We start from the raw sequence: 25,455 nt of genomic DNA on the forward strand, positions 1-25,455 counted from the left end.
GTGCCCGCCTCACCGGGTCGACCACAGCCGGCCTCTTTTTCTCCTCCGCCTGCGGCGTCATCCCAACCACAGCCAATGGCCAGTTCGTCTTCTAGCGCTCCGTTCCAGCTGCCGGGGTATCGCAGTCGGTCGGACAGACTCGTCAGACCCACTTCTCGCCTTACCTTCTCTGTTAAAAGCAATTCTGGGGGGGCGCATGTGGCGGAACCACCAGAGGATTACGGGCAATTGTATATAATTCCTTTTACAGCAATGTTGTACAGCTGGGGGCTGCACCTTTAATGTATCTGTTAACTGTACTAGGGCTTCTTTCCTGTACTCCGCGTGATGACGTGATCTCTCAACAGCGGGAAGAATGTGATGACGTCATGACGTCAGAGCTCGGAACCTTCTAGCAGTAGAGCTCAGAACCTGCTGGCAGTTGAACTCGGAACCTGCTAGCAGTTGAGCTCGGAACCTTCTAGCAGTTCCAGAGAGGCTTTCAAGCAGACCAGACCTATTTGCATTGTATCCTACAGTTTCCTGTACAGCTTCGTTTGTTCATTAAATTTTATTGTTTTTGATTTTCTGAGTCGATCTCAATTCTTCGGCTAGGAACCCCAGTTCCTACAGCAGTTTATTTAACTATGTGAGCTAACACAGTCGAGCCTGGTGCTGTACTCACCCAATAATTATGAATACTATCAGTAGGTGTAGTTGTTAATGATAAGCTATTTTTGCTTAGATGCTGTCGGGGTGTGGGGAAGGGGGAACAGGCAACAAGTTTACAAGGCCTTCTCACTTGCACACTACTTTCATGTCTAGAATTCATTTGGTGACAGGATGAGAGAGAGATTGACAAAAGAACGGGATGAGGCTGAGCATAGATAATGGCAGAACAGGTTCGAGGGGCTCAATGGCCTACTCCTGTTCTGATGATAAACTGCTTAAATGTTCTTATTTTGATGTAAAGTTGAGGTAGATTTTAGTTTTCAGTGGAGGCGGAGAATGGGCGGTAGCACTGAAGTCAATGGAAAGGAAAATTGGGCGTGGTAACGGGTGGCCAATTCGCAACTGGCCATTTGCCTTCCCTGCCAAAAGATAAAATCCCCCCCAATACTGTATTGTGTTTTGGGTGTTAAATGATTGTGTAGTTTAGGGTTAATGTAGTAGAGTAATAAAGCTTTCCCTGATGTTGGAGTAACTTTATTACTGTAATATCAACGTTTAGTTCATCGTCATAGTGTATAAGCTGAAAATAAGCACGAGTTGGTCCAGGGAGCCAGGAATTTCCCTGAACATATCAGCAGTCCAAGGGTTAATTGTAATGTTTCATTTACTATTTGAAATGGCCTGACATGCCTTCCTTTCATTATACCATTGCCAGGATCATGTTCTCTTTGGCATCCTCTATGAAGTACCAATATCCGCTTTGATTCTTTAATTGTCTGTAATCCAATCTGATACTGATTTTTTTTTAAAAATCTGCTACATCAAACAAGCACAAGGGCCTGTTGGCCACACTACTGACATGTTCTACTGTCAATGATAACACTGAGCTCTGGGCAAAAAACAAAAGTGATCTCTGGTTGATTTGTATCCAAGGCAAAATGAAACCTAATGTTCCACCGCGCTCAATGATGCCACTTCTTGTAGCTCTGGATTGAACAGCTAGGCTGACAATGTGGGTTTTGTGTAACCAGAGCTTGGTTTCATTAAACCTCGAGGCAGCCAGAATGTCCACTTTCATTTACGACAGTGTGAGACTGATGTGAAAGTTCAGACACTGCCAGTGGGAAACACAGTTCGACAAGTAACACTGCTGAAAACAACCACAGCTCATGAACTTCACGTACTGCTTTAAAAGGCAAGTATACAAAAATACACCAAGAGCTGAGGACGTATTGCTGTGTTTAACTTGAAGCATTGAATCACATGCGTAATCTAAAAAAGAAACACAGTGGGCATCTTTCAGTTAGATATACAAAGTACTACTGTTAGAGAAGAAAGGATGGAACCATACTTGAAGTCATAAATATTTCTTAGAACAGGCTAGACAACAAGAGTATTGTTGAATGTTGTGAAAAAATACACCATCGTTTGTGAAGGAATTGGAAACAAGGTTACCATTTTTAGTATGGCTCATGGAGAACTGGCCAAGCAACTCACTGCAATAAAATTGCTGAAAGTACCTATTCTTAAAGGTGGGGGGCGGGGGGGGCAAAGAGGCGGAGATGAGAATGGCATATCCCCAATATTTTTTTAGTATGGCTATGACCCCTCATTGTCCCCATTCCGAGTCCTAGTTTTGCCTCTGATATCCCCCCCTCCCCAACTTTTTAAATACATGGTTGTGCCTCTGGAATGAGTGGAAAGTGTGTTGATGTCGCAGCCTAACAGACTGTTAATCAGCCTGCAAATCCATCCACTACTTTGTACTGTTCTCCAAGGGAAGATATGAAAACAACAACAATCTCCCAGTATCAATCTGGGTTTCCCATGTAAACAATCTAAGTACAAAAGACAGTGGGGCTAAATTTACGCAGAAGTACTCCCATTTGTCTGCTGTAACTTCAGTGGAAGAGCTGCTGAAAGATCGGAAAAATAACGCAAATGTTGTTTACACCATTTTCCCAGGGTTTCTGCGGCTCTTGTGCTGAGGTTATGGCGACTGAGCAGGAGAACGTCCGCAGAAACTCACCCCCTCGGTCTTCACAGTGTGTACGATAACCAAGCAGACAGGCGTTAAATCTTAGCAAGAACATGACAACATGGTCCTGCAACCTCCTCTGATCCTGATCACTGAATGCGATGATTCCATAAAGTTAAGCCTGACCTCAGAGTGCTGTAGATACAACTGGTTTACTGTGGAAAGGAATTTGATATTTTAACACTGGACTATTAGGTATTAGACCAGCGATTGCAGTCAATAAAAATACTTGTATAATCTTTACCTTATTTTTTTACTAATGGGACCAGGAAATATTTGTGGAAGATATTTGCTACTGGCACAAAGCCCTTCCACCTGGCCCTATGTTTCTTGCAGATTTAAGACAAGATGCCACTGATTGATGATGCATACATTCCAAAGTGACTGTGCAGTTGACAACTTAGACAACTATCATATGGCAACAGATTATCACTTAGAGGTCCATATACATTACTCATTTCTTTTTGTTTTGCTATGCAGTGGCACCTACCAGTTAAATCCATGCTTGTTAGAAGGTGAATATTTCTCCATCAGGGCAGTAAGCTTCAGCAGGGAGAATTTCTGCAGCAGGTTCATCTGTGCTACAGACTGGCTGTTGATCTGCAGAGAGGCTGAATTTAAACTTGGCCTATGAGAAATCTGGAAACTGCCCCATCGTAATCTCTGTCGCCTGTTTAATTAAACAACAATAATAATTAAATCAATCGTCTGATTACTTTTGGTTTGTAGTCTAGCAGGTAGGTCCCATTTATATAATTACTCAAAGAGGATTAAGAGGATTACTGATACAATGCATGAAACTTTTCAAAGCCAACAATCCTATGTGGGTTTAAAATATTCTTTTTGTATTAAAACAGCCACAAAATCTGTTCAAAAGTTCACTAAATGTTCTAGGCATTTTGGAAAGCAAAGTAGATTACTGCAGAAGATTTCTTAAGTGGTAATGCTCTGAGACTAAACACATAAAATGTAATTTGGCCATATTTTTAATATGGTCTTAAAATCATCCATTACTGATTAATCATTTCAGACAGAGTGTATTTCTGGACCCAGAATTAAAACTCCTTTTTCAGTTTATGCTGAAATATTCCATGGGTCGGTACACAGAGCTATACAATATTCATATAGACCAGATAAGGACGGCAGGAAAAAAAAGGAATGGACAGCACCAGAAAAGATCATCTGGTCAGGCCCAAAGTTAAAAATAGCAATAATGCACAATGTCTTATAATCCTCAATTGCTGTTTTCCAAATAAGCTATCATGCTCTCTTTTGAATGTGAGGACACTATCCACCTCCATCGTTTGTTCCAAGCATTCACAACCCTCTTTGTGAAATTAAAACTAAACTGTCCCTCTTCTGATCTTGTTTAATTTCTTTACTGTTATGAAATTCCACGCTAAAGGTTTCAATGAGCTATCCACGAGTACCTCAAGCTCCTTCTGCTAGTTGTGTCCTTGTAGTCTACTACTATTCATCTTATATATTCACTGGTTATTCCCCTTCTCAAGTCTCATCACCTTGCATTTGTCAACATTCCCATTGCTGATCTCTCTCTCTCTCTCTCTCTCTCTCAGGCAGTCCGTCGGAACCGAGGATGACTTGCTTCCACATTAAAAATGAGTTTGCAGGTGACTGATGAGTCCAATGCGGGACCTACAGTCTCTGTCACAGGTGGGGCAGACGGTGGTTGAAGGGACGGGTGGGTAGGGTGCTTGGGTTGACGTGCGCTCCTTGCGCTGCCTGTGCTTGGCTTCCATTTGCTCCCGGCGAAGAGACTCGAAGTGTTCGGCGCCTTCCCGGATGCTTCTCCTCCACTTTGTGCAGTCTTGGGCCAGGGTTTCACAGGTGTCGGTGGGGATGTTACACTTTTTCAAGGAGGCTTTGAGGGTGTCCTTGAAGCATTTCCTCTGCCCACCTGGGGCTTTCTTGCCATGTCGGAGTTCCGAGTAGAGCGCTTGTTTTGGGAGTCTTGTATCGGGCTTGCGGATAATGTGACCCATCCATCGGAGCTGATTGAGCGTGGTCAAACCTTCGATGCTGGGGATGTTGGCCTGAGCAAGAACACTGAAGTTGGTGTGCCTATCCTGCCAATGGATTGCTGATATCTACCAGATGTCTGCCCAGTCCCCAAGATTGCAGAAATTTTTTGTTGCTACTCCTAAGCAAGGAGATAAAACTGCAAGTATATAAAGCTAAAGTCCCATGTAGCAGGCAGCACTAGAAAAAGGGCACCATAATGCAGCGGATATGTTACTAGACTAGTAATCCAGAGAATGCAACTTCAAATCCCACAATGGCAATTTGAGAATTTGAATTCAGTTAAAATAATCTGGAGATATCAGTAAAAAGTGATCATGAAGATAATGATGGTTGTTAAAAACTTCACTAAGGTCCTTTAGGAATGAAACCTGCCGTCCTTATCTGGTCTATATGTGACTCGAGTCCCACACCAGCTTGGTTGACTCTTAACTGCCATCTGAAGCCTCTCAGTTGTATCAAACTGCTACAAAGTTTTCATGGCAGCTAGGGATGGGTAATAAATGCTAGTTTTGCCAGCGATGCCAAGAATGAATTAAAACAAACACGTTGGTAGTGCAAATTGCAGGGGCCAGGAAATACCAAGGCAGCACAAGAGGTGTAAACAGAAGAGTGATACAGAATGAAAGTTCATTACAAGCAGTAGGGACTGACTGGTAGAAGTACAGGAGATGATGATAGGGCTGGGAGGAATGTGAAACTCAAGAGTGAATAGGTAGAATGATCTTTGGTTTAATATTCTTTAGCATCATAGGTGGGAAGGGTTGGGGACAAGAGTTCCCTCTAGTTATAAGAAACTGGATTTTACTGATTGGGAGTAACAGATGTGGAAGACAACCACTAAAAATATGATGTTAAAAATAAAATAATTTTTCAGCTTTTATAGTAATGATACAAATATTTACTGTGAAAGGATTATTCAGTTCACAGAAACCCCACAGTGCAGATAGAGGCCATTTCAGCCCATCAAGCCTGCACCGACACATATCCCACCCTATCCCCGTAACCCCACGTATTTAATCCCCCTAACACTAAGGGTCAATTTATCAGAGCCAATCAACCTAACCCGCACATCTTTGGACTGTGGGAGGAAACCGGAGCACCCGGAGGAAACCCACGCAAACACGGGGAGAATGTGCAAACTCCACACAGACAGTCGCCCGAGGCCGGATTCGAACCCGGGTCCCTGGCGCTGTGAGGCAACAGTGCTAACCACTATGCCACCGGAGAATTAAAGGATACAGCAATTGTGAAAAGGTGTAAGGCTTGTTTCTCAGTATTGAGGTATCTGGACATAACCTAAGAAATCGCACAAAAGAAGTAGGTATGATGGGCTGTATTTTCCGATCGGAGGCCTCCTGCGTGCGATTCTGGGCCTCTCCAAACTCCAAGTGCGCAGGGTCCACATATCCCAGATGCGCATGCAGTTTGCAAGCGTCCCTGGGATCACGTGGGCCAGGCCAGCCAATAGAAGAAGGGAATCTCCCTTCATACATTTGACAGATAGACCTGTCAAATATATGAATGGGGATCAATGAAAAAACATAGTAAAACTTTAAATACATTTTTAAAAAACCATAACCTTTTTAAAATTAGTTGAAATTACAATAAATTTAATGTTTTAAACAAAAATTTAATTTATAAAAAGAATTAAAGTTTTGTACGGGGCTAAAAATAAACTTACCTTTTTTTTTAAAAAGTATTTTTAAATGATAAATGACTGAAAAAATCTTTTTAAAACTTTTTTTTAACTCTTTTCCTGGTAAAAGCAGGCCGTACACCTGCTTTTACCAGGCGTAAAAATTCTAAGGGTTTTCTGCGGGCGGAGGGTCTCCAGAAAGCGGAACTATCCGCCCGCAGAGACCCTTCTCCAGGGCAGGCATTCGATCTGTCAAGAGCATTCTTGACAGATCAGAAATGCCAGTTTTCAGCACATACGCTGTGCATGCCTGAAACTGGCATTTCCGATGTCGCTACGGGTGGGTACACAGCGCGTACACACCCATAGCCAAAAGGAAAGCTGTCATTTGTCTATGCATGCTCCAAAGCTAATTGAGTTTATATCGTACAACATAACTTACTGCCTGTAAAGCTTCAAGTGCAAATGATTTTACTGACCTGTTAGATCTTGTCAGCGATGCACCAACACCCGAGTCCCTCCTTTCTCGGATTACTGATTGATCCTCTGTCTCATTGATGGAGTTCCCAGTGCTGTCGACATCACTAGGTGAGGCCCTGCCATTTTCGATATCCAGGTGTATTTGTTTGGGGGAAGATGGGCAGGGAGAAATAGAATCCATTGCTGAATCTGAGTCCCCCTCATCAGAGAGCTTTTCTGACCATTGGTTTACAATCCTTTGTAATCCGTTGACATGGTGCAGAATGTCATCCAGTTCTGGGAAAATGTCCTCCTCATTCCCTAGATCCGCCAGATCACCAGTGCTAGAGTAAAGATGGGACCCTGGCACGTTGTCATAGATACTAAGGCGGCTGCCTGAAGAGCTGCACGAGTTTCGTCTCCGTCCAAAACTAGACTCCTTTGAGCTGTCAGCACTGCTCTCCCTGGTCAGGCTACGATGTCTGTGTCCATGAAAACTTCCATTGCGCCAGTTTACAGAAGTGCTGTCTTGGGGGGAGGAGTTGCCATTAGAAAGTGCTTTAGGAAAGGTGCCCGGCTTGTGATCCTCTGGTATATAGAAGATGATGTCCTCTTCCATGCCCTTCTCATTCTTTAAATTCTGCTCTCTGGTGTCATTCAGCATTGACTGACTGAAAGGGTCAAAGCCTTCTAAATACATTCCACTTCGCTTATTGCAAGTGCTGTGGCTGCGAGTTCTGGTGACAGGGCTGGGTGTGCTGACTGCGCTACTGGTCTCTGACTGACTGCTGCTGCTACTTGTTTGCGTAGAATAAGAAACACTTTGGTTTCGTACCATGGGAGCATTTATATGGTTGCCATTGAGTGCAGATATCTCAATGCAGTTCAGGCGTTTCAATTTTTCCTCATCAATGCCTTCCTGGAGCACAGGTCCACTGATGACCAGGTTATTTTTCGAAGGAAGTTTCTTTTTGCTGTGAGAACTCTTGATGCGTAGGCTCTCCATCCTCTTCAAGAAGCTCTTGGCCTTGGATTTTGTGTTTCTTTCAGCTTTCACATTGAAAGTAAAACTGGAGAGGTCCTTTGGTGAAGGGAGGCTACTGAATGAGTCATCGTTTGTAATAGAGTTCCCTGAGGAAATCACGCTGATCTCAGAATTTGTCCTTTTGGTCTCTACGTCCTTTTGCAAGTTTGCCCCATTGCTCCCTGTGCTGCTAGCACTGTGAATCGATGCCACTTCTTGCCGTTCACTTAGATCAGTCAGCACACTCTCATGACTCACAGCATTCTTCAGCAAAGCTTCATCAGCAGAGATGTCATTTGCAACCTCTGCTGGTGAAAAAACATCAAATTCCTCCAACCGTGACCATCGTTTGCTGTCCCGCTGGAAGGTCCATCTGCCACTGATAGCACAAGGCTCATCTTCATCCGAATCTTCACTCTTAAAGAAAACATGAGCTTTTAGGTAGAGTTTGCAGCAGATACTTTATGTACACAAGTGCTGAGATGAACTTCAAATCATGACTTTACTATGCAGCCTTAGTGTTAGACAAATAAATTAAACCCAATTTAGTGAAGAGTGATGAATACTTCCTCTTGCTAAAGAATCAAAATAGAATGAATCTCTTACATCTCTTATTACTGCACCTTATTTTAGGCATTATTTTGGGAAGCAAAATAATGCCTAAGCTGGAAATTTCCTCGGTTTGCTGCCGTAACTTCGACAGAAACACCGTTTAATTCACGGTGAAGTTATAGCAGCTTCGAGAAAATTCCTGTCCCTAGAGACCTGTGGAGATAAAGACAACATCTAGTAACTGGTCCTATGTAAAATTGCTAACTTATGTTTCAGATCCTGACTGACCAACTGTGCATTTGCAGAATTCTCTGTTTTTATTTCAGGTTTCCACCGAATTTCTGTTTATACCTATGTCTAGTACATGGGGTTGTGTTTCTCAGAGTTGATGCTGTTTGTCGCAGCAAATGCCATAGACAGCCAACATTTTAACATTGCATCTGACACCAGCCACACTTCTGATAGAGAGAAAACATTTCTCATTCCTCATCACCAATGAGTGCCAGTAAGAGAACAAAGTATTGGATGCAGTTTCACAAAATATCGAAGCCCCTTCTAACAGCTACCTTGTAAAAAAAACTATTTTTGCTTTATAATTCCCTTAACGGCAATTATGTACATACCTCAAAGCCTTATCCAATTTTGACTATCACAGTGCTTGTCTCAGGACTTCTGTATCTCCCAACTGTGACTAATGAGATGGCGACACATGGCCATTAAATCTCCACAGTTAGTGCCCCAGGGTCCTCCCCTGTCGCCTGTTACAGATGACACTGCAAAGCTAACCTGGGGAGTTTCAGATCTGACCCAGAGCTCTGTAATTTAACACTGTGCCTAATTACCATTCTCAGACATCAAGCACCAATGATTATGAAGCCAGGCTTTTATAAATTGTACAGCGACTTACTAGCATTAAGCGACTTCTAATTAAAAAAATATATACTTTGCTTGAGGTGTTAAAACGGTTTAATATTTTCAACTGTCTTTCTAACTTCTAGCGATGACTAATTTATTGAGGAGAGACTGAGGCTGATGCTTATGTTACAGACTAAAATGGGGAGCCCCAATCTGCTAAAACTTTATGCTCGTGTCACTCACTGTCAAGGCTCATACATGAATAATTGCCACTTTAACAAGGGACTGGAGGGCAATCTGTGCCTTTGGAACCAAACCCAGCAAAATATCAATGCCGTCAGGAATGGAGAAGTGAGAAGAACATTGACGAGAAAAGAGAAAAAAAAATCTCTATTTCTTTTCAAATATTGTTTAGGGCTAAAAATTTCCATTGACAACAATTAGATAAATGCTTAATATATTTATGACATTCCTCTTAAAATTAATGAGTTAATTCTTCCATTAAAATAGTGGACATATGAATATGTTAAGCATTCATCTGCTATTATCGCCAAGAATAATTTCTAACTTACAGTTTCCAAATAAAAATGGATGCATTTCCCCCAAGAACCATAACACTTATTAATCTGCAGATATGTAATCATTATATTTTGTGATGTCAATTTCACTGCCTTTTTAAAAATTGTCAGTGTTCATATGATTATAGAGTATCTTTGACAAACATGTCTATTTCTTGATCTCTTTATTCTTCTAAAAAAGACAAATCATTGTTTGATATTAAATCCAGGAATATCTCGAGCTTTTAATTGCAGGGCTGTGAGAAGCACAACAGTATGTGATTATTTCTCCAGTAAAGTTTTCAAAACACAGTGAAGGTTTTTATAAATGACGCATGCTACAAGGTATTTGAATAATGTCACGTCCAGCAAACAGAACTGCAATGAGCTACAAATTCTTTTTTCTGAAACCATCCTTTATTGATGTTTACATTGCGTAACAAGTAATGAGGACCTTAAACTGAGACAGAGCTTTGATCTCAGAATCTGTATGTACTGAAGCTAGATGTTAGTTGAGATTACACTATGTAGTACACTTGTTTTACAAAACTATATTTACAGAAGCAAATACCTATGTGGTCTTTTATCGAACCCAATCTCAAATCACAGTAGCTTGCTGATGACTAAATACCATAATCTGACAAGAGAAAGACAGAAGGGTAGGAACTTTCAAGCATGGCCCTAGCATGCTGACATACATTCCTATTTAAGACAGGGCGGCACCAAAAGGAATGAGCAAGTAATCTCTTCCCCTTACCCTTTGCAGGTCAACAGGGGTCTTTGTTGGTCCCTTTGGCCCACTGAACGCCAGCTTAATTCACATGTAGTCAAATTTATAGACTGACGGCAAGAGCAACTCAACTTAAATGTACAAAATGGTAGACTTTTAGCCCAGATTCTGATCTTCCACCCTCCATAAACTTAAGGTCATCCAAAACTCTGCTGCCCCTGTCCTAACTCGCACCAAGCCCAGTTCACCCATCCACCCCTGTGCTCGCTGACCTACACTGGCTCCCAGTTAAGCAACACCTCAATTTTAAAATTCTCATCCTTGTTTTCAAATCCTTCCATGGCCTCACCCCTCCCTATCTCTGTAGCCTCCTCCAGCCCTACAACCCTTCGAGATCTCTGTGCTCCTCCAATTCTGGCCTCTTGCGCATCCCCGATTTTAATCGCCCCACTATTGGCGGCTGTGCCTTCAGCTGCTAAGGCCCTAAGCTCTGGAATTCCCTCCCTAAACATCTCCACCTCTCTTTCCTCCTTTAAGATGCTCCTTAAAACCTACCTGTTTGACCAAGCTTTATGTCATCTGCCCTAATATCTCCTTATGTGGCTCACTGTCAAATTTTGTTTGATAACACTCCTGAGAAGTGCCTTGGGACGTTTTACTATGTTAAAGGTGCTATATAAATGCAAGTTGTTGTTGTTGCAAAGCATTACAGGACAATTTGCAGAGGCACTGACCGCTACTGAAGAGCTGATCAGAGAGGAGCCATTCCAACAATGCAATCCTTAGTACATGTTTTTGGGAAGTGCCTCTTTGGCCCATGAAACTTGACGTAAAATTTGGGAGACACAACTGTGGTCTATAGCACGACTAATAATAACTACAAAGAAAAATGTAGTATTGCCCAAAGCATAGCTAAATCCTAATAAATACACTTTTCCAAAAAAAAATGACTTACAGTACTTAGATTGGGATTATTTTTATAGCAATTTTTCTGCCTAACAGTAGTGTTTATGTCCACTGGAACTCTGCTCTGGAATTGGGAACACACTTATTCAGACTCTTCTATGTATTTCATCAACTTCTCTAATTTTATTGTGCTTTTATTACACCTTTTATTAATTATATTGCTCCTTTTCTTTAGTTTCTTTAGGTTCTCCAATCCATGCCCTAGGTGAGCGGGCTGGTGACTACCACTAATCCAGTCCCCTACCAATGCTGTTTGACATTTGCCCACAGGAACTTGCTCTTTGATTTTCTGCCCGGTGGGGAAGTGCCCGGACAATGCCACACCCAAACAATGCAGCCACGATTGAAAATTAGTGAACCCCTGTCAGAGCACAGAACCATTAATAGGCTGCATCACTGTACCTTCTATTGGCACTTTAAATAATTTCTAAATGAACAGGAACTCTGTTACTCTTACACGGTGGCTGTGGCTATTGTCTTAAGGGTTCACAATGAAAATCTAAACATACTTGGAAAATCTAGCATGTCATCAACAGTTCCTCAGAAAGAGCTCCACATAAAGTTGAACTTACTCTTTTTCTCTGTGGGCTGATTTCTAGTTTCATCACAGCACATTTATTAAGGGTGTTCAATCGCCTAAAAAAAGAAAAGTAGATTAATATTGACAAGCTGAACCAAGTGACACATCCTTCCCCCAATCATAGCCATTCCCCGCACCATGAATATGCTTTATACAGCTCCTTGTGACACTCATCTACATAAAAATGTGTGTATGAAAGGCTCCAATTAGTATCCATTATACTCAATGGTAATCACTATGCTGTAGGGAAAATGCAGAACAAAAGGACAAATGCACAACCCGGATTACAGCACAGCCTTCACACATTCCCCTGGTAACTTGGTGGAATGTGTACATACTTTGTTTTGAAAGAAGTGAAAACTCAATTTCATCCAGAATCAAAGTATTGTTAAAATACAATAGAATCCAGTTAATTTATTTCATGATTAGAGTGATGATATCTCCAATACAACTTGTCCACAAACATTTATCAAAATTATAATCTTTATAAAGAAAGACTTGCATTTAGACATACCTTTCACGACCACTGGACGACCCAAAGCATTTTACAGCCAATGAAGTACTTTTTGAAGTGTAGTCACTATTGTAATGTAGGAAACGTGGCAGCCAATTTGTACACAGCAAGCTCCCACAAACAGCAATGCGATAATGACCAGATCATCTGTTTTAGTGATGTTGATTAAGGGATAAATATTGGCCAGGACACCGGGGATAACTCCCCTGCTTTTCTTCAAAATAGTGCCATGGGATCTTTTACGTCTACCTGAGAGTGCAGACGGGGCCTCGGTTTAATGTCTCGTCCGAAAGATGGCACCTCCAACAGTGCAGCATTCCCTCAGTACTAGAACGTCAGCCTAGATTTTTGTACTAGTCTCTGGAGTGGGACTTGAACCCACAACCTTCTGACTCAGAGGCGAGGGTGCTACCAACTGAGCCACAGCTGAATTACAGAACACAAATATATGTTTCTTCTCCTCCCTACATGTGTTGAAATTGAGACTCACAACATATTTTTCCACTCTAGCTCATTCCTTCCCGCCAACTCAAAACTGTGGAACTCCTTACTCGCCCTCAGTTTTCCTCCCACAGTTATATTTTAAAACCAAGCTTGGTGACTCCTAATAGCCACTTCCTGATTTACCTTGTCTTGTCCCTTATTCTTTTCAGCCTTGGTGGTATCCTGCTGTGTGGGTCTTGGCCCTTTGCCCAGTTTTCTCAATAACCACCTCCATTGTACAAGTCAGCAGATCCAATAGTTGTATCAATCTAGCTCTTTGTACTGTCCTTGCGCATGGCTTTGTTTCCATTGTACCACAGCTCTATGTCATCTCATGTTGTCAGAGTGAAAGAATTACATATTAACTGCTTCCAGATGTACAGACAGGCCTGTTGTGGATCATCTCACTTTCAAGTGGCTCTGACAGCACTCCTTCAGCTTTCACATATGATTTGTAGCTGCATTAAGGCTCATCAACTTTTTAGACTATTTCTTATTTCAGGTGAGGAGCAGAATATTGAACGCTCCTCACCACGGAATTTTTAGCAGGAACTAAGATCAATTTTTACATAATAAAAACAAGAAGCAGCTCCTTTTTCCTGACTTGAATCTACCGTCTCTTTGCCTTGTGCAATCACACTCCCTTGGAGCCCCAGTTACTTTGATGTGGGAAACAAAAAATGAACAGCCTGCCTGATAAGAATGCCTTTGATAATTCAAACATTTTGTTGTGCATCAATGTTCGCACAAACCTCCTGTCAGCTGCGACAGATAAGCCAAGTGTCTACAGCGATGGAAGCAGGCAGCTGGAAGGTAAACAAAACAAAAAGCATGGCGCAGATGGGGCACATTCCTCTTTAACAGCCAGGTGAGCAACACACGCAAAGATTTATTCCCTTATCGACTGTATCACTTTCTCTTATAAAATGTTACAAAGTAACTAAGTGCTTTATCTTTGGGATCTATTTGACCAATCTTTTGACAGAACCATTAATTCAAAAGCGTTGAAGTTAATTTCTAACATATTTTGACAGCAAGACAAATGCTATCACTATTATTTGATATTCTGAAAATAACCTGACTGTTAATAAAGAAGGTGGGTGAGTGAGTGCGTGTGTTGGGGGTGAGGAGGTTTTCAATGTAAATGATTACCTCATCTTGCTTAGAATCTCCTATATGGTACATTAAATATTATTTTAATCTCCCTCCACAACTCCAGAGAGCCACCATTTTGCCCTGAAACACAAGGGAAGGGTTTGATAGGCCAATAGGTCCTTTCGCATCCTTGAAACTTCTTGTGTTCTCACCAGACAGCCATTCTACTAACATCAGCTATCGGCTCTGTCAGTTACTGGCTCCATATTATCACCAGAGATCGACAATCTTTTTAGCTCTGGCTACAGATCAAGAGACATCAATAGTTTAAATATGAGTATTGGCTGAGTACACAGCAGTAAGGTGTCTGTGGGGGGAGATGGAGAGATTAAATGTTAGATTTCACATATCAGGTAGGAGCCTAACTAGATGGGTGGTAGTAATAGTGATGCGGGGGAGGGGCAGGCACCTCCCATTCAAAATGCTTCTCCAAACCTACCTTCTCCATTTAAACCCTAATGTGAAATCATGTTGTTAAATTTGCTTTACTTTAATACAGAAATCCATATTGATGACATGAAAAGAATGCTTAAAAGAAACATTTTCATAATTACAAATCTAAACCATATATTGTTCCAGATAGGGCAGAACATGTAATGTGTAGAATCCAGGCCTGGTTGTTAATACAGAGTCCGATATACACTTTTAGGACATGCTAATGCACTATAAGGTGCACAGCATGCATACTTACAGCACCCATTTCACAAAGCACACTTAGAAACTTCTCACCCGACCACATTTTTCCAGAATGCAGGTGTTTGAATATGCTGATTGTTCCATTCAGCAACTTTGGTTAGTGCAGTTATATTATTTAACATTTCTGAAGATCAAAATATGTTTACAGAGATTTTGGAAGCCTTCATTGATGAACTGCCACAGCTAAATAATCTTGCTGCAGGGGTCACACACTGGACTGGAGGGGGTCACACACTGGACTGGAGGGGGTCACACACTGGACTGGAGGGGGTCACACACTGGACTGGAGGGGGTCACACACTGGATTGGAGGGTCACACACTGGATTGGAGGGTCACACACTGGACTGGAGGGTCACACACTGGACTGGAGGGTCACACACTGGACTGGAGGGGGTCACACACTTGGCTGGAGGGGGTCACACACTGGATTGGAGTGGGTCACACACTGGACTGGAGGGGGTCACACACTGGATTGGAGGGTCACACACTGGACTGGAGGGTCACACACTGGACTGGAGGGTCACACACTGGACTGGAGGGTCACACACTGGACTGGAGGGTCACACACTGGACTGGAGGGTCACACACTGGACTGGAGGGGGTCACACACTGGACTGGAGGGTCACACACTGGACTGGAGGGTCACACACTGGACTGGAGGGTCACACACTGGACTGGAGGGTCACACACTGGACTGGAGGGTCACACACTGGATTGGAGGGGGTCACACACTGGACTGGAGGGTCACACACTGGACTGGAAGGGGTCACACACTGGATTGGAGGGTCACACACTGGACTGGAGGGTCACACACTGGACTGGAGGGGGTCACACACTGGACTGGAGGGGGTCACACACTGGACTGGAGGGTCACACACTGGACTGGAGGGGGTCACACACTGGACTGGAGGGGGTCACACACTGGACTGGAGGGGGTCACACACTGGACTGGAGGGGGTCACACACTGGACTGGAGGGGGTCACACACTGGACTGGAGGGGGTCACACACTGGACTGGAGGGGGTCACACACTGGACTGGAGGGTCACACACTGGATTGGAGGGGGTCACACTGGATTGGAGGGGGTCACACTCTGGACTGGAGGGTCACACACTGGACTGGAGGGGGTCACACACTGGATTGGAGGGGGTCACACACTGGACTGGAGGGGGTCACACACTGGATTGGAGGGTCACATACTGGATTGGAGGGGGTCACACACTGGACTGGAGGGTCACACACCAGATTGGAGGGGGTCACACACCAGACTGGAGGGTCACACACTGGATTGGAGGGTCACACACTGGACTGGAGGGGGTCACACACTGGACTGGAGGGGGTCACACACTGGACTGGAGGGGGTCACACACTGGATTGGAGGGGGTCACACACTGGACTGGAGGGGGTCACACACTGGATTGGAGGGTCACACACTGGACTGGAGGGTCACACACTGGACTGGAGGGTCACACACTGGACTGGAGGGTCACACACTGGACTGGAGGGGGTCACACACTGGACTGGAGGGTCACACACTGGACTGGAGGGTCACACACTGGACTGGAGGGGGTCACACACTGGACTGGAGGGGGTCACACACTGGACTGGAGGGTCACACACTGGACTGGAGGGTCACACACTGGACTGGAGGGGGGTCACACACTGGACTGGAGGGGGGTCACACACTGGACTGGAGGGGGTCACACACTGGATTGGAGGGTCATACACTGGACTGGAGGGTCACACACTGGATTGGAGGAGGTCACACACTGGACTGAAGGGTCACACACTGGACTGGAGGGTCACACACTGGACTGGAAGGGGTCACACACTGGACTGGAGGTTCACACACTGGACTGGAGGGGGTCACACACTGGACTGGAGGGGGTCACACACTGGATTGGAGGGTTATACACTGGACTGGAGGGTCACACACTGAACTGAAGGGGGTCACACACTGGACTGGGGAGGTCTAAGAGTCAACATCTACCTGCAAAGAGATTCAATTGCATCTCGATCCAGAAAGTCATGGTCCCTCTTCACTGAAGAAATGTCAATGGGGAACAGCAAATCTGTTGTGTAATCAAGACAAATGGATGTATATTAATAAACAAATCCTACTAAAAGAGCCAGCTTTCTTTAATAAAACCAGTTGTCTGCATTCTACGAAACAGAAAAAAACAACTGCTCCAAGATAAATAGAATACCTTCTAGCAGAACATGAGCAGAACATTTTTTTCTTGTAAGAAAGCATTTACATGAAGACATGATAAAGTTTGCATTTTAAATGTGAGGAATTCACCGAGAGAAAGGGTAAGAGGCAGGGATAAAAAAATACAATTATAACAAGCACTCTTAAAGTCATTAGTGGGGCAAACCTGATTCGGGCGTAAGCAAAGGGACTGAAAATCCTCAGTCTTTCTCGCCCTCCCACTTCATGGTCATTCTATTGTGATGCCAGCCCACAATTACCAGATTTATTGGATTCAATTTCACAGCTTATCATGGCAAGATTTGAACTCAAGACCTTGGGTTACTTGTCCAGTGCCATAAATGAGATACTACCGTACACCATTGATCAAGCATCAGTGCAATGCTGCATGTTATTAACTCAGTGTGATGTGGGGATGGAGGGATCATTAAATTAAAAGCTATTCCCAGTGGTGTTTTCTTGCCTTTTGTTTTCATAATTGCACAGGATAAATTTACACTTATTATGGGATCACTTTCCATCCAGTAAGGATGCTTTTAAACTCACTTAGGCGGTTAGAAAGACTGAAGGATAACAATAGACACAAGAAACAAATCACACAAGAAAAACAGAAATTAGGATTTTCTGCCAAGAGGAATATTCTAATGCAGCAAAACTAACTTAAAGATATTGCTTTCATAATGACCGCATTATCTTTCAGAATGATTCAGATCTGCGCTTTTCATAGGCATGGAGATGGCTTCTAAGGCCAATGCACACGTGACAGTCACTACCACAAGAACTGACTGGCACCTGTTGACTTCTGATGAGTTTCCCCAGCCAGTTCCAGAAACATTGCTTCTAATGCACGTTATAATCATATTAAATATGTTTTCTGTCAAACTATTTTTATTCTTTCCCATAATGAGTCAACAAATCTCTTAATTCCTAAGGAAAATGTGTGTGAAATATGTTTTTGCCAATTTCCCCCTTGCCCTCTTCTGAAGCAGTGACTCCTGCTAGGGTATGGTTTCTCTGGCACTGAGGACCATTCTTCATATGTGACTCTAGACACTAAGTTGGGAGGCTATTCAACTGTGGGGGACATCACAAGTGAACCTGATCTGTTTTGCTCCATTTTTTTCAACCCCTTCCTTCCCATAGTTGGTCAACAATATACTTCACAGGTAGAAAGCCCAATTTAAACCATAATTAAAAATCTATCTTTAACACTTTCACTTCTATCATTTGGTAAAGCGTTAAACATCTGTAATATCACAATTTAAAGTGCAGTCTTTTGATGGGCTAGTCTTTTAAAAAAAAGTACTCAAAAGCAAACTTCAGAAATTTCCCCCAAGCAATAAAGTAATTGCTATCAATGTGCAGCAATCGTTGTGGCTTTCAGTGAATTAAAATAGAAGAACTGTGTTTGGTGCAAAATGAGAAACTTTAACTGTCTTTAAGGTATAAATGTAAAAGTTACCACATGACTCAAAAGCAATTTCTTTCATGCTAGCTTTCATCTGACTTCTGCCAGCTTCAATAACAACTATGATATATTTTGCCTCACCTTCATACAGCTGGGCGTATTGTGGGAACCCCGCTGCCCGCAGCCAATCACATGCCTCCTTGGCCTCAATCTCTAAAAGGAAAAAGAACACAATATCCCACAGTTAGTTAGTTGTACAACAACAACAACTTGCAATTATATAGCACCATTAATGTAGTAAAATGTCCCAAAGCGCTTCACAGGAGCGCTATGATAACAAACTTGGCATCCAGCCACATAAGGTGATATTAGGACAGGTGACCAAAAGCTTGGTCAAAGAGATAGGTTTTAAGGAGCATGTTAAAGGAGGAGAGAGCGATAGAGAGGCAGATCTTAAGGCCTAGGCAGCTCAAGGCACGGCCACCAATGGTGGAGTAATAAAAGTCAAGGATGCGCAAGAGGCCAGAATTGGAGCAGCGTGGAGATCTTGTCGAGGGTTGTAGGGCTGGAGGAGATTACAAAGATAGGGAGGGACGATGCCATGGAGGGATTTGTAAACAAGGATGAGAATTTTAAATATGAGGCATGGCCGGACCAGGAGCCAATAGGCATTGTATGTTGAAGAAATTGGTACCTGTCCTTCATTAAGAAGAGTTTATATAGCCCTTTCACTTCTAGGACCCGAATTTGAATGAAGCCCAGATTAACGGGATGATAAGTCTCCTCTCTCTGGCAGCAGAAAGGCATAAAATGAGCCTACAGATACGCAATTTACAGTACTGGCTATTGAGCTCCAGCACGAAATTGATCAACATTTGACAATTATTTGCACTAAATATACTTATTTGCACTAAGAGTCAGCTTGGCTCCTTTGGTAGCACTGTTAAACCTCACTACAAATTTGAATGCATAACAGCACGGTGGCATAGTGGTTAGCACTGTTGCCTCACAGCGCCAGGGACCCGGGTTCGAATCCGGCCTCGGGCGACTGTCTGTGTGGAGTTTGCACATTCTCCCCGTGTTTGCGTGGGTTTACTCCGGGTGCTCCGGTTTCCTCCCACAGTCCAAAGATGTGCGGGTTAGGTTGATTGGCTATGATAAATTGACCCTTAGTGTTAGGGGGATTAAATACGTGGGGTTACGGGGATAGGGTGGGATATGTGTTGGTGTAGGGGTTACGGGGATCGGGTGGGATATGTGTCGGTGCAGGCTCGATGGGCCGAAATGGCCTCTATCTGCACTGTGTGGTTTCTGTGAACTCAATGCAGCATTGAAAGAGTGCTGTAATGTTAGTGCTGCTGCCTTTCAGAAGAGATGCTAAACCAAGGTCCTGTCTACCTACACAAGTAGATGTAAAAGAAAATCTTCAACACTACAGTATTTGAAAATCAGCAGGAACTTTGCCTGGTATCCCGGTCAACATTGCTCCCTCAACCAATGCCACCAAAAATAGATGATCTGGTTGTTCATTCATTTGGTGCTTGTGAGACCTTGTTGTATGGAAATTGATTGCAATGTTTGCCCACAGAACAACAGTGACTGCACTGTAAGTAATTCATTGGGATGTTCTCGGGATGTGATAAGGCACTATATAAATGTAAATTCTTTCTTTATTCCTAGACTGATAATCTTGCTCAAAGAAGCAATAGGAGTCGCATGGTGAATGAAAAAATGTCACAGGTGCAGTAGGGGTGCTTTTCCAACAGTGGGTTTTAGGGCAGAATATAGGAAACTTTACTCTGCAACTAACTGTGCTAGACTTAATCTAGGGTGCCTGAAATAGAGCAAGCACCAACAGCCACCCCCTTGCTGAGCACAAAAAGTTCACACAAAAATAGTGTATCGGACTGCCTTAAGTGCTTAGAGGGTTATAATACTGGGCTGAAGTCCAATACTGCTATTGCATACCAACACAATATCATGATTGAGGATTTGTAATCTCTTAATACATTATTATACATTATTATAGTGAAACCCCAATGGTCCTTTCACAGATTAGAGAACCTTCCTTGTCGAGGCAGTAACCAGCACTGACACTCAGCATGCAGGGACTTAAAATCACTAAATCTCACAATCCCTTGGCAGTGCTAGTCTCCTCGGAATGGAATGTCTAATAGGAAGCACAATACTCTTCCAGTTTAAGGTCACCAAGACCCAGGACATAGAGACACCATCGATTCTCTGCATTGAGAATTATTTAAATATATTTTTCATCTCAAGTATGTCACCAATGACATGTAGAGTTACATCCACAATTTGATATAGTCAGCATTCCTACAATGAGGAATAATGTGACAATATACAGTATTTGTACAACTGTTCAAACTATTTCAACATCTTTCTGAAATAATGAAAGCTGTAAGTGTTCAATTCTATTCCCTCATTTCTCTAGCAAGTTCCCCAACTCAAGAAAAAATAAACACACTGGAGTTTATTTTGTAATAAAGCATTGTACTAATGCATTACAGTCCGAGTACTCTACCTCCCTCCCCCTACCATTTCAGTACAGTGTAACATTTTGGTTCATTCTGCTTCGACTTAAGCTGTTTAAACAACAATTATATTCAAAACAACATCAATTCAACACTTTTAATTAACATTTCTAGCAGTTATAGTTCATTGGCGAATATAGTAGCTTCACAGTACAAACTGAATATAAGGAATGCGTCTGCAATGGATTACCTCAAGCAGATCTGCAGTGTGCTGCCAAATGATCATAGCTCACTCTTTCACACATTGTCAAATCAAGATTACAGGTGGCAAGCAACTATGAATTCCCGGCATTTAACCAGCCTTGACCGCATTTAGTCCTCCCGGTGGAGCAGAACACAGAGCTTCATTAGGCACAAGCAAATGGACCATTTTGCCACCTACTTCAACCATATCTCCTGCTTCACAGCCCCTGCATTCTTCAAAGCACTGCTCTGGAGATAATGCTACTTGTCAACCAGTTGGCCAACTACAACATTTTTAGCATTCATTTTCTGCCTTTTTGATACTGTCAAATCTGAAGAACCATTCAGTGCTTTGCTTAAAACTATGGTATACCCCATTGGGAAGTTTTCAGGCATTCAGCTCCAAGCGAATCCACGACAACTTGCTCTGGAAAGTTTGCCAAGTTGGCAGATGCTATTTTTGCTGTAGTTTAAACACCGGCAATGAGGTTTTGCTTCCTAATGCTAGATTCTAGATTTTATTTCCTCCCACTTGGTCTGGTATCCTCCCTCCTCTCCTGAAGGTGGTTTCTCATGCTGGGGTACTACTCCATTAGCACTAGCAGCCCTCTGGTACCTTGCTCAAATGTCGATTCAGCTCGTGAGCACCAGCAGGTTATTTGACCATGGGGAGGGAGGAATCACCGAGCTGAACACAATCCTGTCCTCAACTGACACGTGTACATGTCCACTTTCTGACAGGACTCAACTCACTAGATAGGGATCAGGAGCTGGAATCCTGGCTAATTTTCCCCCTCCCAAGCCCAGGGATGCTGAGGCCAATTGCAAGAGTCACTAGATAGTGATAATGAGATGGATCAGCAGCCGATTTTCCCCTCCCAAGCCCAGGGCACGCAAGCCAATTGTGTCCACAACTGAAATCAGCTAACTTAGCACACACCAGAGATTGTACCCAAGATCTCTTGCAGGAAAGAGTTGTGTATGTGGATATCTGGTGGGACAGCATTGAATTTGGCTGTGATTTCCCAAGTTAAATAGTCCAACGACTTTCACTGTCCAAACTTACATTTGATGAATGGTCATCAGAGCAAGATACCAGGGGTTAACAGCACCTCTAGATCTGTATCTCAGCAAGGATTCAATACTTTCAAGAGAGAAGACTGCAAGGAAAAAATAATTACTGTTAAAATGCAGTTTCCTAGTGTAGGGCAGGAGCAGGGAGAAAGAAAGTATGTGTACTGCCTTTGACATCCAGAATGGAAAAAGAAAGGTCATGCAGGGCTCAGTTAGCAAGGTTATAATTACCAATAGGATGTGAAAGATAAGTTTAAAGATTCAAATAGGAATCATATTCTGTAGTATGCAATACTTAAGAACAGTATTTAGTAAATTGCCATTTTTTCATATCAAGGTTTAAGTTTTATTTGTCCAAAAGTTAAAGGATTTTTTTTTAAACAGTGCTGATCACTGGACATCCTCCAGTCACAACTTGCCACAGCTAAAGCTGATCATCATCTTAGTGACCAACTGATTCTGTAATTCACACATCTCACTCGGTGCTTTAGAGACTGCATGTAGACCAGCACAGACTGAATGCCTTCTACCCAAAACTAACTGGAGGTGGGGGTAGGGATAAACTCTGCTTTCACGTATGAGGAAATTGGTTCATTTTCCGTTAAAGAATAATGGCCTTGAAAACGTGTGAGCTTGCAATCCCGGTAATTCCACAGAAATCGCACCTTCTGGTAACCTCGGCGGCGGAGGACCCTTAACTAGGAATGCAATTGGTTGGTGCATCTAGGGTACCTGCCTGCCCCGCAATCTGTGGTGCTGGTAATCAGATTCTGGGGGATGCCGAGCCTCCTGCTGGAAAGAGCAAACAGGAACCCCCTTGGTCCCCTTTAATGGGGCTAAAATATCTGCAAAAACTTTTCCTCCTCTGCAGCAATCCCAGCCTGAAACCAAGGTGGGCTCCACTGCCGCCATTTGTCGACCACCACTACTGATCCCTCTGAAGGATAGAAACATGGGAACTCCCAACATTGGGAGTCCTGGCCCAAACCCGCTGATGCTGCTGGCCCAGTAAGGAGCAGGTGGAGACTCTGCCCCTTCCAAGATTCCCACAGAATCCCCCATGTGAGGCCAGGTCTTGACATTGCTGGTTTCCAATTCCAGCCTAATTTCTGGCCTTCTGGCACTCTCCTGTCGAAGTTGTGATGGGAATGCTCCAGAAAGGCCCTGAATTTCGGCTCCAATGACCATACCATCAAAGAGAAAAGGGAGAAATTTACTTTCAAAAGGGAACAAATATCAACAAACCAATGCCTATATTATTATATGGCTTGTGGAGTTTTTTTAAACAGTAAAAAGTAAAATAATTTTTACAAAGAAAATAAGCAACATTTCAGCAAGTGCATTTTAAGAAATTACTTTTCAGTCAACTGTTGTTCCCCCACCCTCTTCAATCAAAACTGAAACTGCTTGTGTCCGCTGAAAGCAAGTTTCATTTTTTCCTTTCTTTTCTACAGTTCGTACTTTTGTTGCAAAAGGGAGCCACCCACCCCTTACTCATGTGCCACAGATGTAAATACAGAACTACGGTTCTGCTGAAACATCATCGCAGCAGCAGCACCCAAATGTTTAATTGTCATAACTGACAAGGTCTGCTTTTGTTTGGCCACTAGACAGAAGACTTCTCAGTTGTAATGGTTCTGTTAACAAAAGTACCAAACTGCACAGTAACAACAACATGCCAAACAAATGGTTTAAAACCAAGCCAAAGTCAGCCGCCCTCACCGGGTCTCCCTGGCTGTTTGGAACAACAGGGAGTATCTGCTTATCACAATGCAGAGTGCTACTGAGGTGACAGTATCTAGGACAGCTGTGAGAGTCATCAGAATCAGTGCTGTTTAACATCAGAAGACATTATCATCTAGCCTCTAAATGACTTAAACTACAGTAGATAATACTGGAGTCCCACTAAGAGAGCAATGCAAGACATTTTCCCACCAAAACAATACAACACAAAGTAGATACCTACGCATGTATCATGATGATCTGCAATGTCTTCAGTTTGACCACAGTTCTCCGAACTGATTTTAGTGGGACTTGTAGATAAATGTCAAAATGCCAGCCACTGACTCACATTCAACTTTCCGGAATTCACAATGTTTCCACACTGAACCTCATAGTCACCACAGCTTTTTTTGTCTGTGACTCCGCCAAAAAGCATAGTGTATAAAGATAGACCAGAAGGTCCTAAATTTGATCCCTGATTTAATTGATCTGAAGTACTTGGGATGTGACTTTTGGCCTCAGCACGCCACTGTAGGGAGGGAAAATCTGCCGGGGTTCTTACCCCGGATCCTATCTAGTGACCTTTGCTGGGAAATGCTTGTGTAAGGACAAGGTTCAGTTGTGATGTTCTCCACAGATGAATAACCTGCCAAAATTTACCGACTAGGTTCACATGTGAAGAATGGTCACTTGGATGAGGCACTGGAAGGCTGCCCATGAAAAAGTACCTCAACAAGTATCAGTGCCTTCAGGTGAAAAGGAGAAAAGAGATTTGTAAAGGGGAATCCTGACCTCTGCTCCCCCAAACAACAGAAGCTTTACTGTGCCATGCCAAAATAACAGCCAGTCTCTTTTAAAAAAAGGTTAAATATTTTCATACGCTACACAGAAAACCTTTTTTGTAATAAATAGATACTTTGGAAGTAAGTGTGTCAGTCTTGGCTCAGTAGTAGCACTCTCACCTGAGTCAGAAGGTTGTGTGTTCAAGTCCCACTCCAGAGACTTGAACACATAATTTAGGCTGGCACCTCAACGCAAAACCAAGGGAGGGCTGCCCTACGCTAAACCGAGGCCCCGTCTGCTCTCTCTCTCTTGAGTGAACGTAAAAGATCCCACGACACTATTTGAAGAGCAGGGTTGGTCTCCGAGTCTCCTGGCCAACATTTATCCCTCAACCAATACCACAAAACAAATTATCTGGTCATTTATCTCATTGCTATTTGTGGGATCTTGCTGTGCACAAATTGGCTACAGCTTTTCTTAAATTACAACAGTGACTCGACTTCAAAAGTACTTGATAGGACGTCCCAAAGTGCTTTACAGCCAGAGGTTATGAAAGACACTAAATAAATGCAAATTCTTTC

General features: G+C 43.0%; 1 protein-coding gene across 1 annotated transcript in view; it reads right to left on the bottom strand.

Annotated features, from left to right (window-relative positions):
* The window catches only part of dlc1 (DLC1 Rho GTPase activating protein), a 60,964-nt gene that overhangs the window by 27,162 nt on the left and 8,347 nt on the right, over window positions 1–25,455 (bottom strand). Inside the window, exons 2-6 of the mRNA XM_085970495.1 lie at window positions 18,702–18,773; window positions 16,931–17,012; window positions 12,084–12,147; window positions 6,848–8,268; window positions 3,180–3,359 (exon numbers count right to left, since the gene is read on the bottom strand). Of these exons, the coding sequence (XP_085826621.1) occupies window positions 3,180–3,359; window positions 6,848–8,268; window positions 12,084–12,147; window positions 16,931–17,012; window positions 18,702–18,773 (1,819 nt within the window). The remainder of the gene's footprint in view (window positions 1–3,179; window positions 3,360–6,847; window positions 8,269–12,083; window positions 12,148–16,930; window positions 17,013–18,701; window positions 18,774–25,455) is intronic.

Source organism: Somniosus microcephalus, chromosome 2 (assembly GCF_052327205.1).
Source record: "Somniosus microcephalus isolate GS21.2 chromosome 2, FLI_Smic_1.0, whole genome shotgun sequence".
Lineage (NCBI taxonomy): Eukaryota > Metazoa > Chordata > Chondrichthyes > Squaliformes > Somniosidae > Somniosus > Somniosus microcephalus.